Source organism: Halyomorpha halys, unplaced genomic scaffold (genome assembly GCF_000696795.3).
Source record: "Halyomorpha halys isolate HHAL.00 unplaced genomic scaffold, Hhal_1.1 Scaffold337.1, whole genome shotgun sequence".
NCBI lineage: Eukaryota > Metazoa > Arthropoda > Insecta > Hemiptera > Pentatomidae > Halyomorpha > Halyomorpha halys.
In genome coordinates this window covers 602,494-622,978 of record NW_027104734.1, presented here as the reverse complement: position 1 = coordinate 622,978, position 20,485 = coordinate 602,494, and the positions used below count along the sequence as shown (strand labels likewise).

General features: G+C 31.7%; 1 protein-coding gene across 5 annotated transcripts in view; it reads left to right on the top strand.

The window, feature by feature from the left end:
- The window catches only part of LOC106681419 (solute carrier family 41 member 1), a 197,404-nt gene that overhangs the window by 77,271 nt on the left and 99,648 nt on the right, over positions 1 to 20,485 (top strand). Inside the window, exon 1 of one of the 5 annotated variants that reach the window (XM_014421730.3) lies at positions 19,498 to 19,639. The exons of the other annotated variants lie outside the window; for them this stretch is intronic. Within the exon in view, the coding sequence (XP_014277216.1) occupies positions 19,582 to 19,639 (58 nt within the window). The 5' untranslated portion in view covers positions 19,498 to 19,581. Of the gene's footprint in view, positions 1 to 19,497; positions 19,640 to 20,485 lie in introns of those variants that run through there. 5 annotated transcript variants of the gene reach the window in all.

Here is a 20,485-nt window from a genome sequence, read left to right as displayed (position 1 = left end):
CTTCTTTTATCCACTAATTCAATGCAATCATATAGCAAACATAACGATTAAAAGATCTATAGGATTATACCATTTAAAAACAGTTAAATTTTCTGCTTGATAACCTTGATCATAGTCACATAGTAAATGGTCCCATATAAATTCTATTATTTTATTATTTCAAAAACAAAAAATTGTATTCCATTTTTTATAGAATTAAAAAAAGGAATAAAATATTGTTTATATCATGAATCAGTTTTTATTCATTGCAAAATCAATTCTAATTGCCATTAAAGACATTTTCAGTGATTTTAAGAATTGAAAATATTTGGTGTTTCTATTATAATGATAAAAATGAATCGTTAAGTACACTCTTTATTAGTCTAAACAACAATATTTATACTTAAATATTAAACAATGGATTCAACAATTATAATGAACAGAAATATTCAGTTTTAGACATCGAAAAACACACCTAGTTATTAATTATTCATTGTTAGTAATTGATCTATGATTAGATGATGGCGAGAGGTTTAAAATGGGTTTGCAATTGAAACCAATGTGAAATAATGAAACATTAAATGAGTTATAAATAAAAATAGATTTTAAAAAAATTTAAAAGAGGATTAAAAATGTTGATAATAGTTTCGGCAGTGGCAAACCCGTCTCTAACGTCGACTATTGCCGCTGAAGACATTAATAATCTGGCCACCACAATTTGATTACATGTGAATATAATTATATCAGCAGTATAGTTTACTGACATTTTTATATGGTTCAATGTTTAGAAAATTGTAAAATATAATATATCTCTAATAAGAAAGGTTTCACGAAACATTTTCACTTAAACATTCATTCTCGCTTTTGTGCTGCATAATTTATTCCTACCTCAAGTTAATTCACGCTACATATATAGGAGCCTATTTTTAGGAGAGTTGATTTCTTATTTTTTTCCTTTTCAATAATCATATTCAATGAGATAACATTAATTTATAAATAATAAATCTTTACCGTTACAGTCCATATACTGATAATAGACCAACGGTTGTGCAAGGAGGTGACTTGGTCAGAATCACGCTCGATCGCCAGATTTTTTCCCCACTTTATGATGATGTGTGAAACCCGGGGGAGGGGGTCTCCTGAACCCAAAGGGTTGACTCAAGGCTAAAGTAACAGAATAAATAATTATCTGCCCCAGTCAGATTCGAACCCGGATCCTTGTAGTTAATAGCACATTCCCTTACCACTGAGCTATCCCGCTCTCTACAATAATTTATAATTAACATAATTTTTTTTTAATTCTTGATTTTCAAAAATTCGAAGAATATACTTCCTAGATAAAAAAATGCCTGTCTGATTCGAAAAACTCCTTTTTTTGTTAGATGAACCGCATATTAGGATTATAAAAAATATATTTCTTCAAATAATTTTAAAACTGCAATGCAATGATAATTATAAATAAATGAAGATTTTTCTTGACCATCAAAAATACGTTTTTTGAAACCTTTGTACGGTCACGTAGATTTTCGATATTATCAGGATGATAAATTTCTACATTTGTTGGAGGTATTACATCTTTAATACACATCTGTATTTGACATGTGTAGTACTCATTTGGGTTTTCTTTATCTATTAATCTCATTTAATGCCTATAATCGTTTTTAAACTAAACGTTTTCACGTTTAACTCCTACAATTTGAGAAAATAATTCCTATATTTTTTCGTATTTTACGAGACTATTTTTTTTTAATTAAAAAAAAAAAGAATAAAAAGATTACCTTTGTTTTGTAATGCTAGAATTTATTTTTTTACTGAACTTGTGTTATAACGTATCTTTTTACCGTGTTTGATGTTATAGTACGATGTTTTTTTGTTTTTTTTTCAAATTTTGATTTGTTAGTTCGCTATTCAAACAAATAAGAATTAAAGAATCGTCCATTCACAAAATAATGCAGTATTATTATGATAATAAAAGTGATGCTATTTACATGATCAGTATTTGAGGTTCGGTAAATGTTCCATGAGGGGTAATGGTAGCAGTAAATTTTTCCTGGGGGCCACCGAGCCTCATAAATTGGGTAAAAATCTGGCGGTGGAGTGTGATTCTAATCAGTTCACCTCCTTACACGACCGTTGGTCAAGTAACAGTACTTCCTTACAAAGTACTTTTTAATTTTTTAAATGTTCTTTAGTAGCGTGTTAAATGTTATATAATTCACAGTTTATTTTACAATTAATTTTTGAACTGTACCCTTAGGAGACAAAAGTATTTAATTATATGGAAAATATACTGATAAAAACCTGTATACTAATTAAAACTTTTTAATTAAATGAAATTTTAAATTGAATACTGTGAAAAATTTTTTAACGTTGTTCGTATTTGAAAAACTCACAAGTATAAATTGAACGATTATTTTAATATATTTATGAATTAAAAAATGCGAACAGAGCCTGCTTCTCTCTGTCAAGAATACCGAAATCCCGAAAAATGTCTAAAAATCTGAATCCAAGGCTGTACAATGCCATGATAAGTGATATAGGACCGTTGCTCCCTGGGGGTCATAGTGGGGCGGGTCCGTCGGGAAAGGATTTCCTTTTTTTTTTGTGTTATGATATCCTCATGTGAAATTGTGACATGTAGTATATCCATCAATCTACTCGCTATAATTGTCTGTTTAAAAAGTCAGATAAGTAAGGCTACCATGGAGGGTGGTAGTGGAGGGTTTCATGCCGTTTCTTCAATTCCAGGCGCTTAATTAATTAATAGTTATGTTAATAAAAAAAATTAAATAATAAAAAACTCTCATACACGGCTGCGAGACCTGGGCTCTAACAGGTACCCTATAAAGCGGAATCGAGAGAAGTCCTCTGTACAATTACAAGAGCGATCTGAGATCAGAGCCTTAACACATGGAAGAGAAGAACCAACAGTGGACTGCATGCAGACGGCAAGGAGGTTAAGATCGGCGGAACATCTAGCTCGATCAACGTGGGAGTCCAAAAACCAGCTGGATGGACAAAATCAACAAAGATGCGAAAGAGCTGCATGCAGAAAACTGGAAAGCAGTAGCCCAAGTTAGGAAGACGAGAAGGCTGGTTTGGGCGGGTAAAGATGTATTAAGTCTGTAGAGCAAACCGAAAAAAAGAAAATAATTATGTATTAAGATGGTTAGGTGACAAAACTTCCTTTAGAATATTATTTAATACACCTTTCGATGACCCTGAAGTCCAAATAAACAAGTTTCGCACAATGGTTTGTGAACAACCTAACTCAAAAACAAAAGGGCTTAAGAAACTAAAATTACATATTTATGGCGGGCATACGCTTGGGGTGTGACAGTAATATTTTCGCTAAAATCGACCGAAGTGTCTAGAATCGATTTTATCGAAAACGACTCTTACGATTTTGATTAAACACGCCATGTCAATGCAGAATTAAATTTTTTACAATCCTATCCTTATTTAAATATTCTGACAGGGCTTTTAAATGACAATTTTATTTTAATCATTTGAAAAAAATTGACAGTTCTCATTGTTAGCAATAATAAGTAATGGATACATACAAGATATTAAACAATTTGATGAATAACTAGCACAAGAGAAATCAATATCTGTATCTCGCTAACCATTCGAGGTATAGATGTCTATTAACACTCAAATTAAAGCTAATTTAACGTACTATAAAGTAGTTTATGACACATTCGCAGGAGTCGCATTTCGTAATATTTGCTAAAATAAATTTGTTGGACAAAATTTCATGTGCGAAATTCATATTCATTTACGAATATCATAAAAACTACTACCCCTACAAAGATACGTGTAATAAACTTCTTTATAGTAAGTTAAATTACCTTTATTTTCAGACGCACCTGATTAACTGTACGTCTTATACTTCCCGAGATATTGTTTTTCATAAATACAAAAAATTTATCGGAACTAGAAATCAAAATTTTGTAAATTTATTTTGTCAAATATTATAAAAACTTCAACTCCTACGAAGATAAACGTTAAAAACTATTTTATAGTACATTTAACTAGATTTAACACGAGTGATGGTGGACACCTGTACGTCTCATTGTTGTTGTTTTTCATAAATCAAAATAAATTAACTAACTACTCATATTTCAGTACGTTCCATACAACATTTTTATGAAACGTTGCTTTTTAAAAAGCTATATCTCTAGAACTATTGAACGTAAATAGCTCTAATAGGGCTTACATTTAACCAAATTTACTCTACTTTAAATGATGCTCTCTTAAATTTTCTATTGTTGTTGGTAGTTGTAAAGATATAGAGCTCCGAATAAAAAAATAATTATTTTTAACGTTTTGAAACAGCAGCCATTTTTTATTCCCCCTACCTATACTTGGCAGACTCATCAATTTTGACTAGTAATTATAGCTAGTTTTCAATTAAGTAATAAAAAATTGGGGTGAATTAACTGATTTTTTCTCCTCTTGGACTCTTGTACTATCAGAAACTAATTAGTAGTACATTAAACAAGCTGTCATTTGAGTGCTCATACGTATTTGTATGTCTAATGGTTTTTGAGATATTGATTTCTCAAAATAAAATCACTACCTAGTAATTTTTCAGTGCATTTTTTATGAAATGTTTCTTTTTAAAAAGCTATATCTCGAGAATTATTGATCGTAAATACCTCTAATTCGGGTTCATATTCTAGTAAATTTACTCTTCTGTAAATGATGTTCTGTTAGTTTTTCTAGTGTTGTTGATATTTTTTAAGATATGGAGTAATTACACATAGTTTTCATTGAAGTAATAAAAAATTGGGGTGAAATAACTGCCTTTTTTTTTCACTTTTTTTTCATTCTTGTGCTATAAGGAAGAAAAAAGAAAGAGGTACTTAATTCAGACAGTAAAAGCCGAGACTCCCCGAACATCCCCGATTGGATTACGACTTCTTTATTTTTGTTTAAGTGTTGTATTATTTTTCAGGTACAAAATTTATATTAATTTCTCCCACCTCAAGAAATTCTAAAATGGGAATTTTATAGCAAATTAAAAATTATTTGTTCATAATTTTCGCCTTTTGGTCTTTACATTTTTTTCGAAAATCACAAAAATAGTTAGAACCTGCCAACCTACGCAGTACTGAAGGTCGTATTTAGGGTGCTAAGTGAAAATTGTTCACTAGTTTTTAACATTTATTATAATTGGAGGACAAAAATAAATCCCAACAAATCACATTTACTCTTCGTCGTAAACCTGCCGACTGCCCTACAGTATACTTTAATAATGTGGCTCTTACCCCTGTAGAACAGATTCGTTATCTTGGACTACATCTTGACAAACGACTAACCTGGAATCCTCACACAAGACTGAAAAGATAGGAAACTGCACGCAGATTCCGACTATTACAGCACTTACTAGACAAATGGTCTAAACTTCCATCTCATTAAAAAAAACTGATCTACATGACAATAATAAGGGCCATCTGGACATACGGAGTTGAGCTTTAGGGCTCCACTAAACCTTCGAATTCCTCTCGCATCCAATCTTTACAATCCAAAATCCTTCGTAAAATCCTCAATGCTCCTTATTTTGTTACTAATAAAACCATCCATAAAGACCTAAATGTTCCTTATGTAACCGATCTAGCCCGAACCCGATATTATTCCTTCCATAATAAACTACCTAACCACCCTCTAGTTTCTAACCTTGCTTCCTCTTCCATTCCTACGGGCAATCCTCCGAGGTGCCTGAAAAGAAGATGGCCTCGTGACCTTATATTGTAAACTGTTTTTAGAGTTCTACTACTGGGTAGTTTCTCTACATGCTGTATCATATCATTATGTCATTATGATCAAATTTACTTGTATTTTTTATACAGTTGTAAATATCAATAAATAATTTTTTAAAAAAAACATTTATTATAACAATTTTTATCAATTACAATATCAAAGAGTATTGTTACCTTCCATCTGCCCCTTAAGCACAAAATAATGTCATGTTACTCCAAGGAATTGTCTCTTTGGACTTATCACTAAGCTTTTATGCTGTTTGAATACCTCCCTGTTTATATATCTGCATTAAATTAAATTAAATTTTTTTTTAAACAAATTTATTCATTAAAATTAAATATCACTTTTTTAAATCGGAGAAAATATATTATTAAATGATTTATCTGTTTCCATCAGTCTATACTTATACGCCAAGCCTATTTATTATATCTGCATACTTAGGTTTTTTGTTTTAGTTTTGTATACGTTTTTAGTAATGTGGATTACCTCTAAGATTCTCCTTTTTGGGTTTCCTGTCATGCCTATTTAAACGCATAAACCTCAAGAACTACTAGTCGTATTTGAAGAACTCCTTTTGTGTTAGATTGGTTTATTGGAGAAGATAATATAGCAGGACGATATGTCCCATAGGAACGGATCAGTAACCATATAATGAAAAGCTTGCGTAAGCACCTGTCCGTAATCTTGCTATGAAACTGTCTTTACAGCTGAAATATTTTAAGGATGTCCTTGCATGGCTGTTGTAGTGTAGTACGGTTGGGTTCGAGAAAATACCTATTCTAAGTGGTTATAAAAAACTATTTTATTTCGAAATACTAGAAAACTATACACCCTAGAGAAGAATTTCCAATTTAGTTTTAAAAATCCATTTTTGTTAGATAGCCCGTTTATTGAGAAAGGCTTTAGAATAAAAAAAAAAATATATATATATTTTTTCAAATTATTTAAAAACTACAATATAAAACAAAAATCCTCAAAATCGTACCACTATTGGCAAAGGTATAGCGAACTGAACTGTATTGCATTCCAACTGAAGACTGTATATATATATATATATATATATTTTACTGACAGCTGGTGTACGTATAAATAGACATCTTCTTTTGGAATTTACATTTTTCCTCCATAAAAAAGGTTAGATAGAAAAAGTTCCATAAAGTATAGATCATCCATTGAGAACTTGCTTTGAGTGAGAACGTCAAGATTCATTTCTCATGACCGTCGAAAAAATAAATATTAACTGATCCAGGCGGGAATCGTTAATATCAGTTATTCTATTTTAGTTGCCTCCAAGAAGGGTACATTATATTATACCTGATATTTCGTACACCTGCTCTATGGGTCCTCTTCTATGTCTGTCTGAAGAAGAATTCAAAATATTAGAATAAGAAAAATATTTGAAATAAGATACTATATTCTTTGTTACCAATCCTTATTAATATTTCCTATCAAATCTAGAATCCAATCCTTACAGTCCAAAATTTTACTTTACTTTCTCACAAATCTAGTCATCCATCAAGACCTCAATGTTCCATATGTAGCCGATTTGGCCAGAACCAGATACCAATCCTTCCATGATAAACTTCCAAACCCCCTTGTTTCTAACCTGGCTTCTCCTTCATTACCTAATAATCCTCCTAGGCGTCTGAAAAGAATATGACCTCGAGATCTTCTGCTCTAAAAATGTTATTGAAGTTCTATCAATAGGTAGATTCTCCACATGTTTGTATCATGTCACTATATCACCTACAGCAAAATTTATTTGTTGTATATATTTGTATACAGTTGTAAATAACAATAAATAAATTATATAGAGTTTTGTAATATTGGGCATTCCTACCTCATAATGATCTTAATACAGATTCGACTACTCATTTTTTTTCTGTGCATTTACTTTATCCTAGATGATTCCAAAACAGATAATTAGTATTTAAGAAATTCGTTTGCTTATGGTCTTAATGTATTCGAATGTTGGATTTATGGATGCATTCATTGCAGATTGTTCCTCTAAATAATCAAATTGTGTTCTTGAATAGTTAAGTTAAGATGGTAACCTGATATGTCATTATTTTTTTAATATTGAAAGTTAATGCAAATTACAAGTTTATTTCAAGAAATTGAAATTTGTATTCTGATGAAAGCTTAAGGTTAACTTCAATATTCACAAATTCATTTAGATGATGATTAGGATTCAAGGTTATTGTTATGTACCTGCCAATCCATTGAAAAAAAAATTAAATTGAGTAATCTTACTAAATCGATAATCGAATAAATATTGTTTTCTTGCTGTGGAGGGAGTAATTACTAAGAAGTTTTTATTTATTTAAAGATAATAGTAATTATTGAGGGAATAGGATATCTCAGTGGTAAGGCACCGTGCTACTAACTCCAAGGACCCAGGTTTGAATCCGGCTATGGCAGATAATTATTTATTCTGTGACTGTAGCCGTTAGTCAACCCTGTGGGTCCATAAAGTGAGTAACTTTAATTGGGGGGAGGGGAATGGCGATCGATTGTTATTCTGACAAATCCTCTCCTTTCACAACCATTGGTCTAGTAACAGTGCTTCCTTAAAAAGTAGTGAACCCCTGACAGTCCATGGGTTGTATTGGTACAGTTTTATTTTTATAGTAACTGTTGTTATTAACGATACCGACATAACCCTTCCTCTATAAAACTCAATCTTGAATATATATATATATATTTTTTGTTGTTCTGCTTGATCAACTTCAAGTCTAGGTATAAAAATGAAAAAGTGTGATTGGCAAAGCTTGAGCTATTAAGTACTATTTAAGTTTAAATAAAAAGATCAGTACAGATATATGATTGGGTTAAAAGGCGTAGATTCGGAAGTAAAAGATTATCTGTTAGAGAAATTATAGTTCTAAAAAATTTGACGATAAGCACGTAGGAAATAAAATAAATAAAAATATTCCTACAAATAAGAACGGATTTGCATTCATTATCTTTTTAAACTTAATTTCTGTATGTCCAATTCATGTCGTAAAAAATGATGCCTTAAATACAACCAAATTTCTATTATAAAATCGTATCCTTGGTAATGATTTATGATGCTATTCACCATCTAAGCTTTTGAATGAATTTGGTATCATTCTACTTCATTTGGAAGCTACTATGTATTCAATGTAAACGACACACTCAGACAAACGAATAGAGGGTAGGTTTTCTGAGCCGAGAACTTGGAGGGGAGTTCCCCATCACCCTTACCATGGGAAAATATCTTTTTGTCACCGTAAACCAAACAAATCGTAGCATAGAATATGATCCTGACTGATTAATTTTCTTAGGAAACTCCTGAAAAATTAACTGTGGGAGCATTTGGTGGTTTTTCTTTTATGCATATATCCGTGTAATATTAAATCATTTGTATGGAGACTAGACATGGGTCTAGCATTAATAAAATTAATATTCAATCATATTTTTTGCAAGTAATTACTTACGTATTTCTAAATCGTCAAAAGTGCTTGTTTAATTTTATGCGATGAGAATATAAATTGTTTTCCTATTTTTAAATTAAAATCTTCATCATAACTCAATGGTGTTGGGTAAGCTTTCTCTACCCTATCAGTTTCTCACAACTAATTATGCATATACTTTTCAGACTATGCTATAATAAACATTCTAGGTAGCAATAACTTATTTTTCGGTTGCAAGCACGTTGTATCTTAATAGTTTAGTAGTCTATTCTCTAACTGATAATGGGCTTTAAGTGTTTCGAAGCATGTCTTTCTACCGAAGTGTTTTGTTATATAAGACATTGTTTATAGATTAAACAAACAAACATTATCTTATTTTAAAAATCTGCAAATGTAAAAATAATAAGTATTATGAAAAATATAGAAGTATGCATTTAAAGGAAATAAAAAATATTTTTGGATAATTTTCTTTCTTTTTTTTTTTAATATATGCTTTCGTACTAGTGACGCGGTGAGAGGGATGCGCTGGGATCTTTTGAGCTCTGCTCTACCCCTCACACGTGGGGGATAGAGTGGGCTCAGGGATCCTCAGGTCGATTTTGTAAATATTGTATATTAGAGTGTAAATGAGACTAGGGACTATATTATTTTATCATTATGTTATTTTATTTATTTATTTTTCACACAGATAGTTTGATTATGTTCATTTTGTTTATTCTTTTGTTTGTATATATTTTAAGAGAGTTTTTTTTTATTTATTTTTTTTTTTATTCATTTATTTATTTTATTTTATTTTATTTTAGTATGTATGAGATCATTCATCACTGTTACCTATTGCTCACAACTGTGTGGCAGATTGTAATATCTATCAATATATAAAAAGTATTAAAAAAAAAAAATATGCTATCAATAAGTTTCCTTATTCACCATTTTCTCATGGTTTTTAACTGAAAACTTATTGTTAATATTATTTGTTAAAGTAGCGTGTTCTCAATTCTTATTAGTATCTAGAATTTTTTTTATTTATTTATTTTTTTGGTTGGCTCTATACATGTTTTTGATCGTTGGCCTCCAGAACCAGCCTTCTCTACGCCTGCTTGTCTTGGACTACTGCTTTCCAGTTCGCTGCATGCAACTCTTTCACATCTTTGTTGATTCTGTCTATTCATTTGGTTTTTGGCTTTCCACGTGGTCTCTTGCCAACTATAATAGCATTCATTGTTGTTTGGAGGAGTACTGATGGACTCCTTCGAAGCACATATCCCGCCCATCTTAACCTCCTTGCCTTCATATCATGCGATATTGTCATACCAGTCTCTGCAATCAGTTCAGTGTTAGTTCTCCTCGTCCATGTGTTAAGGCACCAGATAGCTCCTGTATTTGTACAGAGGACCATTCAAATATCTCCATTCTGCTTTCTAGGGTACCTGCTAGAGCGCAGGTACCCTCGCAGCCTTTCTTAGGAATTTTTCTAGATTTTAGTATTCTGGAAAGAGAAAAACAGGCTCTGCTCGCACGTGTTTCACGTTGGTCAAGCTCAGTTCATTGATAATTTATTGAGGTAATTGTTGAACCGAATTATCCGAATTAGGTATCTAATTTTTTATAAAATATTTAGAAGTATCTAGGAGTTGAGAAATACAATTATATGCAACAGACAAATCACATAACTTGAAATATTTAATATTTTTGATGATTACGCTAACTTATGGGGATTGACACGAATCTTCACATAAAGTCCTTTAAAGGGTATTTGGAAGTCTTCCTGATGATTTATTGATTGGAAATTATTAATTGGTATTATCGCAAGTTAATTAATATTTTCTCCGGTTATTTTGGTAAACAATTGTGTACTTTAATACACCGGAAATAATGGATGAATCAAAGTCCCTTTCACTAGGTTGTATGTAGTTGTAACTCTTGAGGATTTGTCATTATCCATTTGATGTCATAATTTACAAAACTTTTTTCAGTATAATTGTAATTGTATTTTGCTCCAAAATTGTTGCAAAAAAAAAAATGTATACCTTTTATAATCCATTCAACTATCTAATTATTTGCCTGTCGATTATTGCACGAATCCTACTCTTTTACAAGAAATCCTAACTACTTCTTGAAAAAGACTGCGAAGACAATTTTCCTATGTTAAGTTGGATTTAAACCAATATTTTGGATTTAAATTTTACAATATTACAAAATGTATATAAAAATGCTCAATATAATTCAAAATACGACATATTACTAATAATTTTGTTTAGAATAAAAAAAATGGAGGATGTAATATACGATATTTCAAAAAAATAATTTTTCTATAAAAAGTTCTTGAGTAAAACCGTTACGACAACATTACACCCACGATTTTTATTATAAAATTATATAACACTACACGTTTTCATAATAGCTTTACGTTACATGTTTGTATATTTTTAAACACATTTGTAAGGTGTCGACCCTAATCCATTGGCCGTTTTAAAACATAATCATCCTAGCCAATTGCGTTGGGAATTAAAACTGGAGTCGATCGAAGATCACATCATATTAGAAACGGTTCATGAAGTTCCACTCCCGTTTATTGGCACTTAAAGGGGCAGTGAGCTAGAACTTGGGAAACCCAACCTCAACCCGAAGACTGAAGCCCAGGCTGCTGCAGGACATTGTGTTAGAATTATTATTTGTATCTATTTGTTTATCTTCCTTTTTTTCTAATTATGACGTTGTAAATAGATAGGGGTATCTTTTGTACGAGACAATACCTCTCCATCATTAATTGTTAAAAAAAAAAAAAAAAAAAAAAAAAAATGTAACTGTTATATCAACCATGTAAGACACACTAGGGCAATCTGGTATCAAATTAAAAAAACAAAACATAATCCTCCTCACCCAGTTGTGATCATCACTCCGTTCCTCCCATCACTTCTAGATTTGCCAGTGCGTCTAGAACTTGAAAGTAATTTATGGGTAATCCGACAACTCTGTTAGAAGATAATTTCTTCGCCTATGAATGAACCATGAAACTGATTACTAATTTTTAATAATGGTTTTGTTTTTTGCACTTCATTGTAACCAAGCAAATTCTCAGATTGCGATTGAATCCTGGAGGCTTGCCAGTTCTTGACACGCCTCTCACCTACCAATCTACTGAGAGCTGTGGAATCTTTGTTGATCCAGCAATTGTTAAGCCAATGATATCCAATACACCAGAAAGTTCAAGAAACATTCTCATCAAGTCTCGTCCTTAATTGCTTCTAGACAGTGGAATTCACATCCCTCTCCCAGATGCAAAGGATTTGGAAGAAATAATCCTAAAATGAGGATTTTTTTTTTCACCTTTTGTCAATCAGACCCTTGTTAAACGAATTGCAAGATGTTAGCTGCATTGAGTGGTATACATTCATGTGATTATTTTTTCTTAGTTCCTGAACTATAATCTGTAAGATGATGAAGATTAATTGAATTTACAGTTTTTTTATTTATATTCTTTTTAATATATTTGCTTTGAACTTTAAAGAGCTTAAAAGTTGTCTTTGGTTAATCGTTACATATGATGAAAGAATATTACGTTTCGTTTGAAATAGATATTTTGTAAACAGCTGCCTACGATTGCACAGTACACGTTCATACTAACACAAAAACATATTTCTCTCTTACTCCTATTTACGACAACCCGTTAATATAAAAACTAGGAGACTACAACAATACACCACTAAAAAGATATACCCACAAACGTAGTGCGCTCGTGTTAAAGTTATCTTTTTGTGATTTGCGAAATAAGAAAATCTACAAAAGACTACAGAAGACGAAAATTTTGAACAAAAAGTATTCATTTCTTTGTCGCTATAAAAATTCGTATTTTAGGTTCCCTTGAGATGGGAATGACTTATCTAAATTTTGTTCCTTACAAGAATACAAAAGTTTAATAAATGTTAAAGAAGCAGCCATGCGATCGGGAAAGTTCGTGCAGTCTCGGCATTTCCCGTTCGAATCAGATTTATTTAATATTCCTTTTTTTCTCCTTTAATTATTCATAAAATTCTTGAATATTTTGTGTTTATAAATTTTTATATTATTAATGATGATATCTGTTTTTTTATCCAAATAAATAAAATTAAAGATGCATTAGAGAAAGATGTTTTGAAAATTCGGCATTTAAGCCTAGACTAGCTATTTCAATTAGGATAAAACCTATTTGAAATTAAATAGCGCTTAATTTATTATTGATTCACTGTTAAAGTCATTTGGGATATAATCGAAAAATGTGAAAAATCGATTCTATAAAGTCGACCTTCCTGTTGGTCGATTTCATCACGAGGTATATACCCTCCTTTTAATAAATAATTTCAGTTTCGTACGACTTATCATTCTTGAGCTAGGCAGTTCACTCACAGACACATACCATTTTGAGAGTTTTTTTTACTCAGGGAACATCTATCTTCATCGGAAACATAAATTCGAAATTTTTCACGAAAATAATATTTTCTCTTACTATATATTTCATATAAAATTATAAAACCAAGTTCCTTCCAGGAATGTCTACAGAATTAAAATGATAATATTATTGGCAAATTGGAAACTTTTATGTAGGCAAAGAAAACTGGGATGAACAGTTTTCGGATGCTTCTTATTCAACGATAAAAATGCCGAATTTATAATCTACTGAAATTTTGGGAGAAGAATTTCATTGCTATAGGTAAAACTGAGTTGAGTGTAAGAAGTAGAAGTGTAAGAAATCAAGTCGTCTCGGCCTGTAAATCGGAACAGTGGTTCATTTCAGTTACGTATGTTTTTGTAAATTGAAACCTTAGACGATAATATCGCTCACACCGAGAAGTTAATTGAGTTACGTGAATAATGGTAATATATGTGGGGATAAATACTACATAATTCTGACCTTAGTCACTTTACGCTAAAACACCGTATTTAAACGCTAGTTCTAGATAGTTTAAAAAAAAAAGAAGTAATTTTTGGTTGGACTTCTGTAGAAATTCTGACTGATTACTCACTTGGTATAATTTGAGTATGGGAATTTATGATTGAAACTGGACAGAAAAGTCGTGGCTCGCTTGAGTACGAAAACATGTAATTTATCATTTTTAATTGAATGGTATAGTAGCGGAGTGTATTATAAAAGTAATTAAAGCAATTAATCAAAATCCGAAAGGACAAATTTAAATTACAAAAAAAATCTCATCTGGTTTTGGTATTTGGAATTGTGGACTGTTGATGAGGGGGCCCAGGTGGTCAGTTATTGAGCAAATTGGTCAAGTTAACCGGTTGTGAATTCGCTATTGCATCCAGCCTCAATAGTGCTGAATTTTAATGGCACCGCAAGGTGAAAGCGTTTGTGTTAACTGATTGTACAGAAACAAACCCGTAATAGAACTGTTATTAATGAACCCAATAGTAAATTTAGAAGCTGAAACGGAATAACTTTTAATCGTACTTTTCGAAGCAAGTTGCAAGAAGTAAAAAAAACGAGCATTTTCCTCGGAAGCCGAAAGGACACTAACTTACTAAAAAAAAATGCAAAGCTAATCAATTGCGGGGTTAGCTAACCAAGCCGTGTCTACACATTTGTCCCTTACCTCAAATCCACTATACCTACAAAACAAAGAAACAAAGTCGGTATCCACACGCTCCATCCAGGGCCTTGTTTCATAATGAAAGCTAATAGTATTAGTTAAAAATACAAGTATAGAAACAACGTGTTAATTACACTAAGGTTTCGGCTTTAGCGCACTTGCTCAGTCTCCACTGGCTCATTACCAGTGATGCGGCGAGAGGGATGCGCTGGGATCTTTTGAGCTCTGCTCTACCCCTCACACGTGGGGAATAGAGTGGGTTCAGGGATCCTCAGGTCGATTGTGTAAATATTGTATATATTATTTTATCATTATGTTATTTTATGTATTTATTTTTCATACAGATAGTTTGATTATGTTCATCTTGTTTATTCTTTTGTGTATATTCGTTTGTATATATTTTCAGAGTTTTTTTTTTAAATTTTTTTATTTTATTTTAGTATGTATGAGATCATTCATCACTATTACCTATTGCCCACAACTGTGTGGCAGATTGTAATATATATCAATAAATAAATCTATCAATAAAAAAAAAAAAAAAATACACTAAACATTTTTTTTTTATACTATGGAGGATTATTTGTGATATTACAGGAGTTAAAAAGTACTAAAGTACTGGTTACTAATGTACAAGTCAGTGTAATTGCATTAAGTTAAATTGACAAGACTAATAGTATTAGTTAAAAATACAAGTATAAAAACAACGTGTTAATTACACTAATACTTTTTTTTCATAATAGGGAGGACTATTAGTGATATTACAGGAGTTAAAAAGTACTAAAGTACAAGTTACTATTTTACAAGTCAGTGTAATTGCATTAAGTTAAATTGACAAGACTAATAGTATTAGTTTGTACTTTATTATGAAATGGGGCCCAGATAGTAAATCACAGCCAGTTTACTCCGTTTTTCATTATATAAAGAAATAAAACAAAGACAAACTTTCGTTTTAGAATTTTTGTTAAATATATGTTAATCTATCCAAACCTAGAATGTCTTTTCAAATTTGTACTGATGTTGCCCATTAGGCTAGAAGAAGATATCTTATATATTTAGAAAACAAAAGGTCTAAACTTCCAATCCACTACAATATACTGATCTACATGACTATAATATAGTACAAGAGCCGGGAAGAAAAAAAGGAAGTTATTTCACCCCAATGTTTTATTACTTTAATGAAAACTATGTATGATTACTAGTCAAAACTGAGTCTGCCAAGTATAGGTAGGGAGAAAAAAAATGGCGGCTGATAAAAACCTTAAAAAACATTCATTTTTCATTCGGAGCTCTATATCTTAAAAACTACCAACAACACTTGAAAATCTAAAAGAACATTATTTAAAGAAGAGTAAATTTGCTGAAATATTAGCCCTAATAGAGCTATTTACATCCAATATTTCTCGAGATATAGCTTTTTTAAAAGCAATATCTCTTAAAAAGATTAATAGATAATTAATTTATTTTGAGAAGTCTATATCTCAACTATGTGACGTATTGATGTATATTAGCACTCAAATTAAAGCTAGTTTAATGATCTATAAAGTAGTTTATGACCTTTACCTTAGTAGGAATATTAGTTTTCATGATATTTGCTAGAATAATTTGATTTATAGTTGTTCGGACAATAAGTTTGATTTATGAAAAACTTTATTTCAGAAAATATAGGACGTACAGATGTCTGCCAGCACTCAAATTAAAGCTAGTTAAATTTACTATAAAACAGTTTATAACACGTATCTTCGTAGGGGTAGTAGTTTTTATGATATTCGCATATGAACATAAATTTGGCAAATGAAAATTTGTCCGAACATCTATTTTTATGAAATGTTGCTTTTTAAAAGCTGTGTCTCGAGAACTATTCGACGTAAATAGCTCTTTTAGGGCTTACATTTTAGCAAATTTACTCTACTTTAAATGATATTTTCTTAGATTTTCTATTGTTGTTGGTAGTTTAAACGATATAGAGCTCCGAATGAAAAATTAATTATTATTAACTTTTTGAAACAGCCGTCATTTTTTATTCCCCTACGTATACTTGGCAGACTCATCAATTTTGATATGTAATTATACATAGTTTTCATTAAAGTAATAAAAAATTGGGGCGAAATAACTATTTTTATTCTCCTCTTGGGCTCTTGCACTATAAGGTCTATCTGGACATACGGAGTTGAGCTTTGGGGCTCGACTAAACCATCCAATTCCTCCCAAATCAAATCCTTCGTAAAATCCTTAATGCTCCTTACTTTGTCACCAATCAAGTCATCTATCAGGACTTCTATGTTGCATATGTTGCCGATTTGGCCAGAACCAGACTCCTATCCTTCCATGATAAACTCCTTGGCCACCCAAACCCACATTTTTCAAACCTGACCTCATTGCCTGATAATCCTCCTAGTTGTCTGAAAAGAAGATGGTTTCGAGATCTTCTTCTCCAGAAATGTTAGAGGTTCTATCAATGGGTAGATTCTCCACATGTCCGTATCATTCCATTGTATACGTTTTTACTTACTTACTTATTGTATGTATTTTTAATATATTTATAATATTAATAAATAAATTTAAAAAAATATATTTATGCTGCATTTATTCAAAATAAAGCGCTAAAGTTAATTGAATTGACAAGATTTGAAACAAACTATATACACCCAACCGATAAAATTTCAAAATGCACAATATTTTTATTGAAATTTACAACTGTACATAATAATACATCCAGTAAATCTGATGTAAGGTCATAATGATATGATGCAGGCATGTAGAGAAACTATCTATTGGTAGCACTCTAATAACGTTTTTACATTAGACGGTCTCGTGGCCATCTTCATTTCAGACACCTTGGAGAATTGTTTTTTTCCCTACGCCACAGGAAGTGGGCTATTACGCCATTTTCCCTCTCACAGCCTAATACAATTTTACTCTTCCTCTTAGTTGGTCCGCATCTCGCTCAACATCCTCCAGACCAACACATGCCAAAAGATGGTCCCCATCCATGTCTCCCATGTTGCATAGAGGACATTTCGGGGAATCTACGGTGCCAATTCGATGGAGGTGTTTTTGGAGCAAATGTTACTAGCCGAAAACAATCCACTCCCCCAGCTCTGCTAAGATTGCCGTGGATTCGTTTATCCTTTTCCACTAGGCTCTCCCACTTCTTTCCTTCCGCTTGAACTTTGTGTCTAGCACTTGTTCTGTCCTTACTATAAGAGCTTATTAGTGATTTCACTGTTCTGTAGGAAAGTGGTAGAACAGGCTGGTTCTCTGCACAACCAAGTTTAGCAAACTTGTCAGCATGCTCATTACCATCTATGCCAACAAAGCCTGGTATCCACTACAGAGCTATAGCCCTTCCTCTTTTCTTCATGATAGCAGCCATGTTTCTGCACTTTTCTTCCGTGGGTGACTCTGCGGCACCTGGTGTTGTTAGTTTTTGTATTACGGCTTGGGAGTCGCTGAAGATTACCGTGTTGTCATTGCATTCAATAGTGGCTTCTATCGCAAAGCAGAAAGCCGGCATTTCTGCATCATAAATATCCTTGGAGAATTGTCAGGAATGGAAGAGGAAGCAAGGTTAGAAACTAGTGGGTTGGAGTTATTTGGGATTTTATAATGGAAAGATTGATATCTGGTTCGGGCAAGATTGATTACATACGGAACATAAAGAACTTAACTTTATGTATGATTTTATTTGTGACAAAGTAGTAAGAGCATTGAGGATTTTGGATTATAAGGTTTGAATACAAGAGGAATTCGAAGATTTAGTTCCAGAAGATAGAGTCCCAAAGCTCAATTGCGTAAGTCCAGATAGGCCTTGTTAGAGTGATGTAGATCAGTCTTTTGTAATGTTACACAGACTTAAACTAGAGTTAATTATTGATTAACAATTGCTGGGAATTTTTTTTAATTTATGAAAACACGGATAGCATACATATTCAGGCTAGCTTTTACCGGTCAATCCAAATAACTCATCCACTTGCTTGTGCTTGCGTTAATTTACTTTTGATATACCCTATACCAGATATACCCTCATGATTCAAAACACTGAATTCAATATAAAAACAAAATCTCGACTTTTACATGAATAATGACTAAAATGTATTATATGATTTTTTTTTTTTTAAATAAATGATTGTAAGGGGTTCAGGTTTTAAATAAGGCTGAAGGTTCAGGTTTTAAATAAGGGTGAAGATTTAGCTAAAATGAAAATGAGGTTCGTCAATTTCCTTTACAAGAATGAATGCTTTATTTAACTGCTATGATGCTTGTTCGCTTTGTTAACTATATTCATAGGGAAGTGGGATAAAATCAAACAAAAAAAACCATCAATCTTGGAATATATTTTTTGTTTTATGACAGGTTTGACTGTGTTTTTTTTTTTTGCATTTGCGGATGGGGATAGTATTCTGACTTTGAAATGCTTTTGAAGGGAGAAACAGAACCATGTCTCAGCTGCTCTTCGTCTTTCTATTTTTTCTGTGACATAATTGCGGAAGTCACCTGCGCTCCCACCTGATCAACTAACATGCGAATTATAAATCAATTGATTAATTTATGGTGTATGCTTTATTTTTGCCTAATGGACTGAGATAAGATGTAAGAAAGGTTGAAATCCCTACTATCATTGCCTAAATTATCCTTTTAAATCCTATAGATTATTTTTCTGATAAAGTGTCAGTGATGCTCGATTAGTACCTGCTGCATGACATGACCGTGTAATATCGTCTCCTCATAATCCTCAATAGTCTTTCAATTATTTGGAACGTTTGTGTGGACAGTGCAGTGTGCAAGTATTCCAACAAATTCGAATAATTCTGCTTGCAAAGATGTGTTCACGAAAATGTTATGATGTTTTCTTCAGATTATTTTCACGTTCGATTTTTAGTAAGTAATTAAACGTTTTTATCTACATATATAGCGCCATTTGTATATGTATGAACTTTAATTTGATGTGATTTAAAAAAAAAAAATAAAAATAAAAAAGAGTTATATTTTACTAATTCTCTTGTTTCATATTTTAACTATACACTGCTTTTCTATCAAAGTGGTTTTGAATCGTTTTCTAATTCTGGATCTATTTTATTTACACAACATTTTAAGCATCTACAACCATCTAAATGGGAATGATTTTATTTTTCTGGTATCATCCACATTGAGGCCTACTTTCTTTTACACTTTGAGGTTTAATCATCGATTTTATCTAGTTATAAAATATATAATGCTTGATTTGTGATAGCCCTTTCACATAACTAGAACTGAAAGTTTACAAGTCAATGTTTGCAGTTTCCTTCGCACAGACCCAAAAAACACTGGCTGCCATATTTTTAGCGTTCTTTCAAGTATTAGTATAAAACATGATTTTAATTTACGATGTAATAAACCGATCTTTAAAATACTTTTTACTTCTGCTACTGCCTATCCCGATATACTCACCATATATCATATATATACTCACATATGTACATACATATCATATATATACTCACCAATATGCCTCTGAAAGAACATTTCGTGCTAAAATGTGATCAGGACACACTTGAATGAAGCAGAACATACAAAGCTCCATCTTCTATTATTTACCTCCTTCATTGGTTCAAGGATGTGAAAGATGACGACAAACTTGTGACTATTTTTATTGTTGGTTAGTACTTTGTGCTCGACTCGATCGGTACCTATAAAACTTATAGGAGTGTCATGGAACGTTTGTAGTATATTATAGGAACATGGTCC